Source organism: Mobula birostris, chromosome 3 (genome assembly GCF_030028105.1).
Source record: "Mobula birostris isolate sMobBir1 chromosome 3, sMobBir1.hap1, whole genome shotgun sequence".
In the NCBI taxonomy this organism is placed as follows: Eukaryota; Metazoa; Chordata; class Chondrichthyes; order Myliobatiformes; family Myliobatidae; genus Mobula; species Mobula birostris.
The window spans coordinates 81,133,696-81,150,000 of NC_092372.1; the positions used below are offsets into that span (position 1 = coordinate 81,133,696).

At 40.2% G+C, this 16,305-nt stretch overlaps 1 protein-coding gene across 1 annotated transcript in view; it reads left to right on the forward strand.

Moving 5' to 3' along the window:
* The first annotated feature begins 5,357 nt into the window (after positions 1–5,357).
* The window catches only part of lgi2a (leucine-rich repeat LGI family, member 2a), a 72,797-nt gene continuing 61,849 nt past the window's right edge, over positions 5,358–16,305 (forward strand). Inside the window, exons 1-2 of the mRNA XM_072251871.1 lie at positions 5,358–5,871; positions 6,913–6,984. Of these exons, the coding sequence (XP_072107972.1) occupies positions 5,690–5,871; positions 6,913–6,984 (254 nt within the window). The 5' untranslated portion in view covers positions 5,358–5,689. The remainder of the gene's footprint in view (positions 5,872–6,912; positions 6,985–16,305) is intronic.

Genomic DNA, 16,305 nt, shown 5'->3' on the forward strand with positions numbered 1-16,305 from the left:
TCCACGTTTGGAAATTCTCCCAACTGGAGGAAACCACTTGGGCTTCGGTCAAGGTTTCCTAACTGTGGTGCTGGCAGGTATTCTACTCCATCTCACCACAAACCCCCAGCACACAAAACATCCCTCCTAGTATGTGTTCCAGTTATAAGAATTTAAGTGTTCGTTCACGGGATTATAGTGTTCACCCCTTTAACCAACAGTCTCACCTTCTCCATGGCAACTGGAATGTGAGCTGCTGCAGCTTTGCTGTCAGGAGCAGTGTGCCTTTAAAGGCTGATGTCTTCTGTAATTCCACAATGCAAAGTCTCTGCATTCTGTAATCCCACAAGGCAAAATCTCTGCATTCTGTAATTCCACGATGCAAAGTCTCTGCATCCTGTAATCTCACGATGCAAAGTCTCTGCATTCGGTAATTCCATGATGCAAAGTCTCTGCATTCTGTAATCTCACGAGGCAAAGTCTCTGCATTCTGTAATTCCACGATGCAAAGTCTCTGTATTCTGTAATCCCACGATGCAAAATCTCTGCATTCTGTAATTCCACAATGCAAAGTCTCTGCATCCTGTAATCTCACGATGCAAAGTCTCTGCATTCGGTAATTCCACGATGCAAAGTCTCTGCATTCTGTAATCTCACGAGGCAAAGTCTCTGCATTCTGTAATTCCACGATGCAAAGTCTCTGTATTCTGTAATCCCACGAGGCAAAATCTCTGCATTCTGTAATTCCACGATGCAAAATCTCTGCATTCTGTAATCCCACGATGCAAAATCTCTGCATTCTGTAATCCCACGAGGCAAAGTCTCTGCATTCTGTAATCCCACGATGCAAAATCTCTGCATTCTGTAATCCCACGAGGCAAAGTCTCTGCATTCGGTAATCCCACGAGGCAAAGTCTCTGCATTCTGTAATCTCACGAGGCAAAGTCTCTGCATTCTGTAATCCCACGAGGCAAAGTCTCTGCATTCTGTAATCCCACGAGGCAAAGTCTCTGCATTCTGTAATTCCACGATGCAAAATCTCTGTATTCTGTAATTCCACGATGCAAAATCTCTGCATTCTGTAATTCCACGAGGCAAAGTCTCTGCATTCTGTAATCCCACGAGGCAAAGTCTCTGCATTTTGGCCCATCGAGCCTGGTCCCATTCGGATCTGCACGGATCACACGATGTAGAATTTTAACCACTGAAGTTCTACTTCCATTGGACAATTTTGCATTTTTTTGAGTGGGATAAAGTGACATAAGTGATAAAAGCCACCAGGTTGTGGTAGATGAAATCCAATTTTTAGGCAATTGTTTTAAGTTTTAAAATGCTAGATATTCCTTACTCATTTAACATATGTAATGTACAACCCAAATAACTTTTCATGTTAAGTATGATCTTCAGAAGCATGATAGTGACAGTAATTGCAAATAATTCTCTTTTGCTAATGGATAATTGGATTTATTTATCATTGACAGATCCCAATAATTCATGGATAAATAAGGCCACATTTTCAAATGCCAAGATGACTTTGGCAATTGATTTGAACTGCAACGTAGTTTGAAGTTTTTGAAACAAAAGTCTTACACTTTGGATAATTAAGATCTGTAGGCTTACTTAAATCAAAAGTTTCTCATTCAGTCTAAAATATGTATATCCATTATTTGTCCTACACATTCTATTAGTAAAATATGATTTGTATATTATTTTATTCCTAATGTTATCTGAACTCATGAGGAATCTGTTCGGTAAACTTATTAGAATGTAAACAAATTGATATTTCACGAAGATGGAGTTCTTTGATTAAAAAATTCTGGTCTTTGGCTCATTGAATAGTGGAAAATGCATTATTTCCTGGATGCGTAGAGCCAGTATCAAGTTAGCCCATTATCATGTCTCCAAAGTCCTTCAGAGTCATTTAATTATTGTTGCAGTTTAACCAGTGAAACAGTTTGTGCTTTGCACTGTGCCACAAATATAAAATTAATTGATTTACAGTTTATTGTTCTTGTTATTGGTTGAAGCTGCATTATTGGCTTTAACATTGAGAGAACTTGCTCCGTTTCAGTATTGCTGCAGAGTCAGTATTTGTTACATCAGGACATAATACGCTGATCGGTACTGCTCCATCTGCTTCCCCTTCATTGTGTACTATTACACTGAAGGGAATACTTCCTAGATTGAAACTTTATTGATCAGACTTTTTTTGGCTTTTACTGTTAACATTTTGTAATTTGAACCTAGCTCATAATCGAGTTGATCTCTTCTGTGTACACTGTTGACTTGAACTAAGTAGTTAATTGCTTTTTACAGGAGATGGATAAAAAGGTTCACCACGGTAGAGAGCATACAAGGGCCAATCCTGTAGGTCATCTTGAGAACAATCAAGGCTAATTGATGTCCTGCATTTTTACATTCTGTGTGCTTGTTCGCCTCCCTTATGTGACAATATAAGTTAAATAAAGAAGGTACACATTGTTTATGGCCTGTTGAAGTAAAAATGAACAATACATTGAATGAAGTAATTTGCCTAAATGTGGTGGGTTGTTCAAAAAATGACAGCCTCAAGATTCAAAATGGTGACATAAGGGAAATTAATTTTAAACTGCTTAAATTATTGGACTTCCTAAATTGCCTTATAGTCAACATTTCAAAACCCTCCATTATAAATTACTAACACTGTGATTAAGTTCATTATAATTGAAAACCATTAAATGAATGAAATGGAAAGAATTGCAATTAATATTGCTTGTTTAATTGACTAATGTTGTTCATTCTTTATCCATTACATTTGGAGACAATGATTTCATATACAGTGCAACATCAGCACCAACTTGAACACATTGCAGTGCACTTTATTTAATCGATAATCAGTGCACAATACAATTTTCCAATAGCATTTTGGTATTTTCAGCATTATTAGTTTCATTCTGCACTATTAAACAAAGCCAAATATTACTTAAGCTGAAAATATTATTTTAGTGGTACCTATTTTTTGACTTTAGTCTATGAATGTGCATAATCCAGTTGTCTTACCCAGAGAAGCATCAATGAAACAGAAGTTGTAGCTATTTATCTGGTGGTCATATATTTCAAAAATTATGTAAATCACTAAATGATTATGCAGATTTTCTGAAGAGCAAGCAGAAATCAGTGATGAAATAGATCTTGAAAATCAAATGACTCTGAAAAATATGTTCCAATGGATTTACATCTTGGTTACCTGATCTGCCTTAAGAACATATAAAATTTGCGCAAAGCTAGTTCAGGATAGAACATAGAACAATCACTTCATCTGAGAGAGATACCTTCATATGGCTAGCAGTGATAGAGTTTCCCTTGTCCTTACCTATCACCCCACCAACCTCTGCATCTAACATATCATCCTTTACAGCTTCCACCATCTCCAAAGAGATCCCATCATTACATACATCTTTCCCTCCCCCAATCTCTGCTTTCCACAGGGGTCTCTCCCTACGCGGCTCCCATGTCCATTCGTCCCTCCCCAATAATCTCCCTCCTGGCACTTATCCCTGCAAGTGGCTAAGTGTTACACCTCCTCCCTCATGTCCATTCAAGGCCCCAAACAGTCCTTCCAGGTGAGGCAACATCTCACTTGCGAATCTGCTGGGTAACCTCCAACCTGAAGGCATGGATATTGATTTATCCTTACAGTAAAAACATTTCCCCTCCCCATTCCTCTATTCCACACCCTGACCTTTTACCTCTTCTCACCTGCCTATCACCTCTCCCTCGGTCTCTTCCTCCCTCCTGTTCTCCTGTATTCCACTCTCCTCTCCTATTAGATTCCTTCTTCTCCAGCCCTCAAACTTTCTCACCCACTTGGCTTCACCTGTCACCTTCCAGCTCGCCTCCTGCCGTTCCCCCAACTTTTTATTCTGGTGTTTCAGTCCTGATGAAGGGGCTCAGCCCAAAACGTCCATAAATGCTGCCTGACCTGCTCAGATGCCCAGCAGTGTGTGTGTGTGTGTGTGTGTTGCTTTACACATCCAAGAAGGACCTTTCTTCCTTTCAGCATCTTCCTGTATCATTGTATTGTCTTCCTTGATTGGCATAGGGCCATAGAATCATACAGCAAAGAAACAGGCTCTTGGCCCAGCAGATCCATGCTAATCTTCAAGTATTCACCTGTACTAATCAGACTTCCCCAACGAGCGTCTGCGCTGCCGAAGTGCTCATCCGGGTACTTGTTAAATGTTATGAGAGCCCCAGCCTTAGTGCGTTCCAGATTGCAACCACCCTGAGGCTGAAAAAGCTCTTCCCCAATTTCTCCCAACCATCTTACTCCTTATTTTAAACCTGTATTAGATTTAAAATCGACTTGATATTTCTTTCGGCTGAATTTGAGAGTATTTGTAAAGAAACGGACCCCAGAGATTGGAGTTAAGAACAAAATTCACCAATTCGCACTGCATTTGGCTGGAGAGAATTTTTGAATATGGTCCCAGTCACTCCACTCTGAAAACCTTCACCAGAGAATAGTGGTTACATGCTTGCGAATTGCTGGCAGTTCATGGATTGGCTGTGGAGCAAAAAGCCCATGTTTCATTTCCACTCCCATCTCCACCCTTCCACCCCTTCCCTGCCCACTTCGCTGCATTTAATTATAGCACAGTAGATTTTTTTTCGCTTTGATATTTCTCGCCTAGTGCAGTATTTCGCTTTCAATACCGCCGGGTATCTATTTCAATAGGCTACGCATATCTCAGCACCTTGTCAAGCTCTCCGAGGCTGCTGAGGCGTCACATTGACTATCTGTAGACGGTAGCAGTGAAACAGTTCGGTCTTGCTCAGTGTCAGCAGCTACCCCTGTGAGCCGAGTGCTGGTCGGTGTCCCGTGATTCGTAATCCCCGATGCGCAGTCACTCCGCGTGATGTTTCCTTCGCTGATTATGTGGTGACACTACAGCCTCCCGTCCCAAAAAGCTAGTTGTCACACAGTGTCGCTGACGGAGGTGCTGTGTGCAAATGAGGGCTCTTTCGGGTCCACACACGCTTGCAGAGAATATAACATCCCACGTTAGGTTCGCCACTCAATGTACTCATTTCCTTTTGAACAACGATTTCCGATCTAACTTGGTACTCCCTGTAATTTCCGTCATTTTTAAAAGGGCGGTGGCGCAGTCATATGAAATTTGCTAGAAGTGATATAATTTAATCATGCGAGTAAAAATAAATAGAGATTCATTCTAGCGCATGTGCTCAGTCGTGAAGATAATTTTGAAAATTGTGGGGTTATTTGCAAGTTCCTCATATGACGAGGATAACAAGTACTGTAATTATGTTCGAAATTAAAATAAATCATACAGGCACCACGATGATACTTCCTTTTCACAGTTTACAAGAGAACTCAGTCCAGGCAAGTTTCTTTCTAATGTTATAATTGAACAGTCGGTCCTGGGCAGGAAATGATTACAAATGTGGGCCTCAAAACCGATCTATGGTCACTCCCGCGGAGGGCAAGATTGAAAAGGGGGCAAGGACAATGATACCTATCGGGTCGGTAGAGGATATTTTTAAACTCACTGGAGCTGGAACATTTAATAAATAATTCATTGACCCAGGGCTGCAATTACCGGCTGATGTCAGCACTTTCGCCCAAGCAGCGGACGGTGCAGAAAGTAGAGGCAGCGTACAGGATGATTTGTTAAATAGCCATCTGTAAGGGTGCATCAAAGACCAGATAATGTGTAGTTTGGACAAGAGCTTTGTGCTGCTCTCTGTGACAATTGGGATCAGCTTGTTATTCAGCAATGTGATTGGGAAAAAGGCGAATTGTCCCTCTCGGTGCAGCTGTACCAGAGATACCATCATGTGTGTTGGAACTTCATCCGTCCCAAGGCTTACTGCCGGCGATATAACGTCCCTGTAAGTAATCAGAACCGACGACCGTATATGCGTTGTTTACTATCACTAGAAAAGAAATGGCAGTCCTTATTATCTCAGCAGACAACTTTAATGCAAGCAGGAGAATTGAAAGACAAGCGTTAGCGATAGCTTATATTATTTTGTAATCATATCCCACTGCCGTCTATAACACGGGAATAAAACTAATGCACTCAAGAAACGAGCGACAAGCGACAGACGGCGGCTGAACGGCGCATCCTAGCTCCACAATACTGAGCAGTTAGTGTGCATTGACAGCGAGGAATAATTCAGGATGGCGTTTTGCATTTGTGGGCTTTTCGTTCGTAACGCGACAGCGTGAGCTGCTTTCTCGCCGCGCCGCCTCTCTATCTTTTGCTTAGTTTCAACTCAGTCTTTAGCAAAGACTCTATTTCCACTAACTTGTTTTGGGCTTTGCCAGTCCAGCCGAAGGGTTTCGGCCCGGAACGCCGACTGTACTTTTTTTTTCCATAGATGCTGCCTGGACTGTTGAGCTCCTCCAGCATTTCGTGTGTGTTACATCCCTTTTGGTTTTGTTTTCTTTCATCTAAGTGTAAGCTTCCATATTAGACATCCTGCATACATTGGGACAGCATTAAAAAACTTCGAAACAGATGTTGAACAGAACTGGATAAAGTGCACCCCGCCCTTTAAGTTTACTTGTCTATCTCTGACACTGTCCCCCCTTTCTCAATCTCGATCTCCATCACTGATATATCTTGCCAACCTTCAGTGATGGATCTCGGCCCAAAAGCTGTGCTGTTACTTTCCCTCTGTATGCTACCCGACTTGCCGAGTTCCTCCAGCGCATTCAATGTGTTGTCAAGGCTTCCAACATTTGCAGAATCGCTTGTGTCTATAAAGTGCACCAGGGTCTTCTCGGAGCACAGAAACCACTTTATAAATTGGTTGGGGTGGTATAAATCATCTCGAATGAGGAAAAGAGTCGCTGCTAAATTTTCTGTCAAATCTACACGCTTTACGAACGAATGCATCCAGATTTGTTTTAATCTCTGTCCGCAGGAGTTTGGTAAATGGAAGTTACCACGAAATAGGAGAAGGAATGTTTTCAAGCTTGCCGTTTTTGCAACTTTTGTGAGTATCGATGTGTTTCTTACTGGACTGGATGGAGTGAACACCGGCACGCACTCGCTGGGTAAACTTGTAAAAGCTTCTAGCAAAAAAAAATCTTGAATAAGTTTTGTTTAAATAAGTGAGATGCGCTTTTCGTAAAGGTACATCTATCTGTCTATATACATATAAAATCAAACCTCAGGGTTTTAGTGTTGGTTTTACTGCAGAAAATCCTTATTCACACTGTGATGAACAGATGTGAAATCAATTCCCACGGGCTTTGGCCATTTTGCCTATTACCGGCCCTTGTAAAAAGATGGCTTAGTTTTGAGAAGATTGGGCGAACCTGCAGATAAATACATTAAGATGAAATCCCACTGATAAGCCACATTTCACAGCATAGTTCAATAGTTATCAGACACAAAGAGTTCCAAAGTATCTTAAACCAGCCTGGGGTGATTGTATTATTAACCTCACTGTCGCTGAGAGAAACATTGCGGACGAATGCTTGCCGTAAATCCCATTACCTGCGTGAGCAGAGGACGCTGCCAAACAGTGGCCCACATTCAGAAATGGAGAATGAAACGCTAATTCCCCAAATCCAAAACCCATCTCAAGCTATCATTGCTCCTGAGTTAGGTACAGTAAAATTGGGGATCAATGAAGGATGCGCAATGGTCTTGCAATTTTAATATTAACTATAAGAATTATAAATAAACAAACGGTCAGATAAGCAGGAATTGCTACTTTAAGAGTTTTAGCAGTCCAGGAGAGCATTGACATCAAAAATAAAGATAACTTGCTAAGGCAATTTGAGGGTCACTCCCAAGGTTGATATTTCATCATTTCTTGGACACTCCCGACATGTTATGGATGCAGTTACCTTGAGCGATACAGATAGACAGTCATGGGGGAATCACCAATCTTGAGTGGTAACAGAACAGTAGAACATTACAGCACAGAAACAGGCCTTTTGGCCCTTCTTGGCTGTGCCGAACCATTTTTCTGCCTAGTCCCACTGACCTGCACCTGGACCATATCCCTCCATACATCTCTCACCCATCTACATGTCCAAATTTTTCTTAAATGTTAAAAGTGAGCCCGCATTTACCACTTCATCTGGCAGCCCATTCCACTCTCCCACCACTCTCTGTGTGAAGAAGCCCCCTCCCCAATGTTCCCTTTAAACTTTTCCCCCTTCACCCTTAACCTATATCTTCTGTTTTTTTTTCTCCCCTAGCCTCAGTGGAAAAAGCCTGCTTGCATTCACTCTATCTATACCCATCATGATTTTACATACCTCTATCAAATCTCCCCTCATTCTTCTACACTCCAGGGAATAAAGTCCAAACCTATTCAACCTTTCTCTGTAACTCAGATTCTCAAATCCTAGCAACATCCTTGTAAACCTTCCTGCACTCTTTCAACCTTATTAATATCCTTCCTGTAATTTGGTGACCAAAACTGCACACAATACTCCAAATTCGGCCTTACCAATGCCTTATACAACCTCACCATAACATTACAACTCTTAAATTCAATACTTTGATTTATAAAGGCCAATGTACCAAAAGCTCTCTTTACGACCCTATCTACCTGTGACACCACTTTTAGGGAATTTTGTATCTGTATTCCCAGATCCCTCTGTTCTACTGCACTCCTCAGTGCCCTACCATTTACCTTGTATGTTCTACCTTGGTTTGTCCTTCCAAAGTACAATACCTCACACTTGTCTGTATTAAACTCTATCTACCATTTTTCCAGCTGGTCCAAATCCCTCTGCAGACTTTGAAAACCTTCCTCACTGTCCACTACACCTCCAATCTTTGTATCATCAGCAAATTTGCTGATCCAATTTACCACATTATCATCCAGATCATTGATATAGATGATAAATAATGATGGACTCAGCACTGATCCCTGTGGCACACCACTAGTCACAGGCCTCCACTCAGAGAAGCAATTCTCTACTACCACTCTTTGGCTTCTTCCATTGAGCCAATGTCTAATCCAATTTACCACCTCTCCATGTATACCTAGTGACTGAATCTACCAAACTAACCTCCCATGTGGGACCTTGTCAAAGGCCTTACTGAAGTCCATGTAGACAACATCCACTTTCCTGGTAACCTCCTTGAAAAACTATTAGATTGGCTAAACATGACCTACCCACCATGCACAAAGCCATGTTGACTTTCCCTAATAAGTCCCTGTCTATCCAAATACTTGTAGATCCTATCTTTTAGTACTCCTTCCAATAATTTACCTACTACCGACATCAAACTTCCCAGCCTATATTTCCCTGGATTATTTTTAGAGCCTTTTTTGAACAGCAGAACAACATGATCTATCCCCCAATCCTCTGGCACCTCACCCGTAGACACCGACATTTTAAATATATCTGCCAGGGCCCCTGCAATTTCAACACTAGTCTCCTTCAAGGTCCAAGGGAATACCCTGTCTGGTCCTGGGGATTTATCTACTCTGATTTGCCTCAAGGTAGCAAGCACCTCCTCCTCTTCAATCTGTATAGGTTCCATGACCTCACTACTTGTTTGCCTTATTTCCATAGACTCCATGCCAGTTTCCTTAGTAAATACAGACGCAAAAAAAAAACATTTACGATCTCCCCCAATTCTTTTGGTTCCATCCATAGCCAACCACTCTGATCTTCAAGAGGACCAATTTTATCCCTTACTATCCTTTTGCTCTTAATAAAAGCTCTTAAAAGCTCTTTGGATTATCCTTCACTTTGACTGCCAAAGCAACCTCATGTCTTCTTTTAGCCCTCCTGGTTTCTTTCTTAAGTATTTTTTTGCATGGTTTATACTCCTCAAGCACCTGATTTGCTCCTTGTTTCCTATTCTGTTATACATCTCTCTTTTCTTCTTTATCAGATTTCCAATTTCCCTTGAGAACCAAGTTTCCTTATTCTTATTCACTTTGCCTTTAATCCTGACAGGAATATACAAACTGCACTCTCAAAATTTCTCCTTTCAAGGCCTCCCACTTAACCAATCACGTCCTTGCCAGAGAACAACCTGCTCCAATCCACGCTTTCTAGATCCTATCTCATTTCTTCAAATTTGGCCTTTTTTCAGTTTGGAACCTCAATCTGAGGACCAGATCTAACTTTATCCATGATCAAGTTGAAACTAGTGGTGTTATGATCACTGGAACCAAGGTGTTCCCCTACACACACCTCTGTCACCTGTCCTAATTCGTTTCCTAATAGGAGATCTAATATTGCATCCTCTCTAGTTGGTACCTCTATATATTGATTCAGAAAACTTTCCTGAACACATTTTACAAACTCTAATTCTGAAGAAAATGCACCAGTAATAAAAATAAAAAATGTCAAATTTGCATAGAGAATATTAATTGTTCATTTATAGAAGTATTAAACTGATGAAAAGATGATTGCTCACAAGACTAGGATCCAATCATGAAAGAAAATAAATTTAAAAGAATGCCAGAAAGCCGAATGGAATAGATTGATTATAAGATGTTCTTTTCCCGAGTAGAATGAAGAAGATAACTCTGAGTTCAAGAGTAAATAGCAAGAAGGAAAAAGAGTTTTTTGAATCAGGGATGAAAATCCAACTTTGGAGAAAGGGCCTAACAGGAAAGAGAATATCCTGCTTTCCAGGCTGTAACCATACATAATATAGATGAACTTCAATATCAATTCAGCCAGTCTTTTGTTTGTGACACAATGATATAACTTGCATACAATTAACATAAAATTTGTATGTGCATAACTGTATATTGAAATATTCAACACTATCCTCGGGAATAAAATGTTAGCTGTAAAAGTGAGGATAAATAGGACACATTGAGGGAACAAAGATTGTAAAAATAATGAATTTTCCTGAGGCCTGAATTATTTTCATTGAAGTAATGAACTGTGGGAAGAATGATATTTTAGTCATTGCTCAATGTAATTGTGAAGTTTGGAAATGCTGCAGTACATGTTTAATCAGAAAGGATACTTATCTGGGATATGTAAAACAAAGAATGAAACTAGCAAGGGAAGATATTAAAGAAGAAATATTATTCTTACCAAAAATCCATGTCTTTTCTGCAGTCTACAGCGTACAGTTATACAGTCTCAACCTTTGATTGAATTTAAGGCAGAGATAGATAGGTTCTTGATTAGCCAGGACATCAAAGGGTATGGGGAGAAGGCAGGGGAGTGGGGATGACTGGAAGAATTGGATCAGCCCATGATTGAATGGTGGAGCGGAGTCAATGGGCTGAATGGCCTACTTCTGCTTTTATATCTTATGGTCTTATGGTCTTATGAGTTTTAGGTTATTCAGTTGAATATTAAATGGAAACATATGTAGGGATGAAGTTGATTAAGATTCTTGAATGCAACACTAGATCTAAAACAAGATTCTGGACCATAATAAAGTTCTAAAAATTGAACAATTAACTTTACTGTATTTGGGGTAGCAACAAAATTAGATAAGTAAATCACATTGACTTCATGAATAAATGTTGTCAATTGTATTCAATTACAAATAAATCTTCTGTATAGCCAAACTTTACTGTACTACTAAATGAGAATTCTTTCATTAAATTAATGTTGACTACATTTGACTGAAATAACAGTTACAATATCTGCAGTGCACAGAGAATACATATAATTCATATTTGCCTAAGGTCTGAATGTTGCTATTAAAGATTAAAATCTCCCATTTAAAGAACCAATTTCCATCTTTCATAGCTCAAATCCAATGGCCTGATGCATTCCATGCCAGTAATTTGCTTCAGCCTCAGAAGTCCACTTGCATTTCACACTGAATAACCTGTGATTGCTTTCATAGGAGTTATTAATTTAGAGAGAGTATTGTGCTCAAATTCCATGCAGACCTGTACTACTGTCAGCCCACCCAGATTTATTCCTTGTGGTTCCTGAAAGTTAGGACCAACTTCCATTATTTCACAATGGATTTACAGACATTATTTTTCTATAAAACGTTATTTTCCCATTATTGCAGGACCATGTTGTTGCATCATTCAGAAGGCAAGGGCAGTAAAATACATTAATTTTTGCTTTTACCCATACAACTCAGTAACAAGATACTATTTCTGCTCAATGTTTATTTCATCTGGAAGAAATTAATGTTACTTGTTTATTTTTATAAACTCTATCTTTTTGCAGGGAGCCAAATATAAATGGTACAATCCTAGTGTAGTACTAAAATGCATTACTTAAATTCCCAGATAGTTTAATTTATTTATTTTAATTTTTTTTAAATTAATGAATCCCTTATTATAAGCCAGTTTCTTCAATTTGTATTTTAAACTGACTCTGAGAGCTGGATGCCTACTCTTCTTTTTCTTTTTTTTTCTCTTTTCTTTTTTCTTCTCTCCTTTCTTTCCTCTGTCTTTTATGCTTTTTTTCTCCCTCCTTTTTTCTAAATGAGAGGAGATGGTGTTGGGATAGGTGTTTTTTTTCTCTCGGACTTATTAATGTATTTGAATTAATTTTTTTTCAATAAATATTATTTGTTGTATTAATTAAGTCCTTATATTTCTTCTTTAAAAAATTAAATAATATATATATAAAAAATAAAATGCAGAACTGTCATATAGGAAAGGTAGTTTTCATCATTGTTTACTGATGGATATTGTATCATTAGTGATTTACATGAGTAATGGAACACAAATTATAGATCCATATGATATAAAATGAGTTAAAGTATCAGTATTATTTAAAAACCATGTATATTTTTTCAAAATTCTCAGCTCTTAATAACTCTTAATAAATTGCTTTTAATTTTTTTGCATTTTCCAAGAATTACGTCAGGCATCAACACATATAATGCAGTCAAGTTATGACTATAGTTCTTAAGTGCAATTAATATTAGTAAAAGCTGAGTAGAAAAAGGTCACCAATTGAGTCTATGCTGTCTGCAGGGCAGTGTTTCGATTTTTCTGAAGGAATAGCTGACTGAAAAGCTTTGTGTTCTCTATCTAATTCCAGAATGCTGTTGGCACAGTATACTTTTATAGTGTGGTGCTGAACAGCACTCAGCTTCAGATTGAATTATTAGATATGAAGCAGTTTTAATTTAAACTTCTATTCTCCATTGGAAAAAAACTAATAAATTGGAGCAAAATTAATATTTGTATATAAACAATATAGAAAACATGAAAAAGCAACAAGACTGTTGGAAATAATGATAAGTTTATAATTTTGTGTGAATTGTTGAATAATTTCTGTAAGAATTAAGAGCAACAATAAATCATGTACAGTGCCTATAAGAAGTATTCACCACCCTTAGAAGTTTTCATGTTTTAAAATTTTTCTGTGTCATGGTGAAAACTGATCTCTACAAAGTTGAATTGAATTGACTTTATTTCTTACATCCTTCACATACGTGAGGAGTAAAAATCTTTACGTTACATCTCCGTCTAAATGTGCAATGTGCAATCATAGTGATTTATAATAATTTATAATAAGTAGAACTGTCAATGTAACATAGAAATGCACTCAAATCAACGTGAGTTAATCAGTCCGATGGCCTGGTGGAAGAAGCTGTCCCGGAGCTTGTTGGTCCTAGCTTTTATGTAGTGGTACCAATTCCCAGGTGGTAGCAGTTGGAATAGATTGTGGTTGGGGTGACTCAGGTCCCTAATGATCCTATAGGCCCTTTTTACACACCTGTCTTTGTAAGCGTCCTGAATCATGGGAAGTTCACAACTACAGATGTGCTAGGCTGTCCGCACCACTCTCTGCAAAAACCTGCAATTAAGGGAGATACAGTTCCCATAGCAGGCAGTGATGCAGCCAGTCAGGATGCTTTCAATTGTGCCCCTGTTCTTAGGATTTCGGGGCCCATACTAAACTTCCTCAACTGTCTGAGGTGAAAGAGGCACTCTTGTGCCTTTTCCACCGCACAGCTGGTGTGTACAGATCACATGAGGTCCTCGGTGATGTGGATGCCGAGGAACTTAAAGCTGTTTATCCTCTCAACCCCAGACAATGGGGGTTAGCCCGTCACCATTCCTCCTGTAATGCGCAACCAGCTCCTTTGTTTTTGCGACATTGAGGGAGAGGTTGTTTTCCTGATGCCACTGTGTCAGAGAAATGACTTCTTCCCTGTAAGCCACCTCATTATTGTTTGACAGGGAGTAAAGGAGAGGACTTAGTACACAGCCCTGAGGGGCTGCTGTATTGAGAGTCAGAAGAGCGGAGGTGAGGGAGCCCACTCTTACCACCTGCCGGCGATCTGACAGGAAGTCCAGGATCTAGTTTCACAAGGCCAAGGTCTCTGAGCTTCTTGTCAAGTCTGGATGGAGTTATGGTGTTGAATGCTGAACTGTAGTCCAAGAACAGCATTCTCACAGAAGCATCCTTCTTCTCCAGATGTATAAGGACGGTATGAAGAGCAGTGGCTATTGTGTCGTCTGTCGTTCGGTTGTGTCGGTAGGCGAATTATAGATGGGCCAGTTTGGGTGATAGCAAGCTGCAGATGTAGTCCTTGACCAGTCTCTCAAAGCATTTGCTTATTATTGAGGAGAGTGCGACAGGACGCCAGCCATTCAGGCATGTTACCTTGGTCATTTTTGGTACAGGGCAATGGTGGATAATTTGAAGCAGGAGGGCACTCTACACTGGGAGAGGAAGAGTTTAAAAATGTCTGTGAACACACCTGCCAGTTGTGCCGCGCACATCCTGAGTACTCACCCTGGGATGCCATCCGGTCCTGCAGGCTTGTGACTGTCCACTCGGTGGAAACATCTACATACCTCACCCTCAGAGATGACCAGGTTGCAGGTTGTAGCGGTGGCTTTCCTCAGAGGCTCAGAGTTAGTGACATTGAACCGAGCATAAAAGCAATTGAGTTCATCTGGGAGAGAGGCTGCAAAGTGATCTAAATTAATTACAAATAAAACCATAAGATATGGGAGCGGAAACAGACCATTCAGCCCATCAAGACTGCTCTGCCATTCAATCATGGCTGATCCAATTCTTCCAGTTATCCCCACATCCCTGCCTTCTCCCCATACCTTTTGATGCCCTGCTAATCAAGAACCTATCTATCTCTGTCTTAAATGCACCCAATGACTTGGCCTCCAGAGCCTCTTGTAGCAACAAATTCCACAGATTTACCACCCTCTGACTAAAGTAATTTCTCCGCATCTCTGTTCCAAATGGATATCCTTCAATCCTGATGTCATGCCCTCTTGTCCTAGACTGCCCTACCATGGGAAATAACTTTTCCATATCTAATCTGTTCAGGCCTTTTAACATTTGGAATGTTTCTATGAGATCACCCTTCATTCTCCTGAACTCTAAGGAATACAGTCCAAGGGCTGCCAGACGTTCCTCATAGGGTAACTCTTTCATTCCTGGAATTATTCTCGTGAATCTTCTCTGAACCCTCTCCAATGTCAGTATATCCTTTCTAAAATAAGGAGCCGAAAACTGCACACAATACTCCAAGCGTGGTCTCACGAGTGCCTTATAGAAACATAGAAACATAGAAGATAGGTGCAGGAGTAGGCCATTTGGCCCTTTGAGCCTGCACCGCCATTCAGTATGATCATGGCTGATCATCCAACTCAGAACCCTGCACCAGCCTTCCCTCCATACCCCCTGATCCCTTTAGCCACAAGGGCCATATCTAACTCCCTCTTAAATATAGCCAATGAACTGGCCTCAACTGTTTCCTGTGGCAGAGAATTCCGCAGATTCACCACTCTCTGTGTGAAGAAGTTTTTCCTAATCTCAGTCCTAAAAGGCTTCCCCTTTATCCTCAAACTGTGACCCCTCGTTCTGGACTTCCCCAACATCGAGAACAATCTTCCTGCATCTAGCCTGTCCAATCCCTTTAGGATTTTATACGTTTCAAGCAGATCCCCCCTCAATCTTCTAAATTCCAACGAGTATAAGCCTAGTTCATCCAGTCTTGCATCATATGAAAGTCCTGCCATCCCAGGAATCAATCTGGTGAACCTTCTTTGTACTCCCTCTATGGCAAGGATGTCTTTCCTCAGATTAGGGGACCAAAACTGCACACAATACTCCAGGTGTGGTCTCACCAAGGCCTTGTACAACTGCAATACTCCAGGTGTGGTCTCACCAAGGCTTTGTACAACTGTCTGAACATCACATCCCTGCTCCTATATTCTCTACCTCTAGGAATGAATGCCAACATTGCATTCAACTTCTTCACCACTGACTTAACTTGGAGGTTAACCTTTAGGGTATCCTGCACAAGGACTCCCAAGTCCCTTTGCATCTTTGCATTTCGAATTCTCTCCCCATCTAAATAATAGTCTGCCCATTAATTTCTTCCACCAAAATGCGTGACCATACACTTT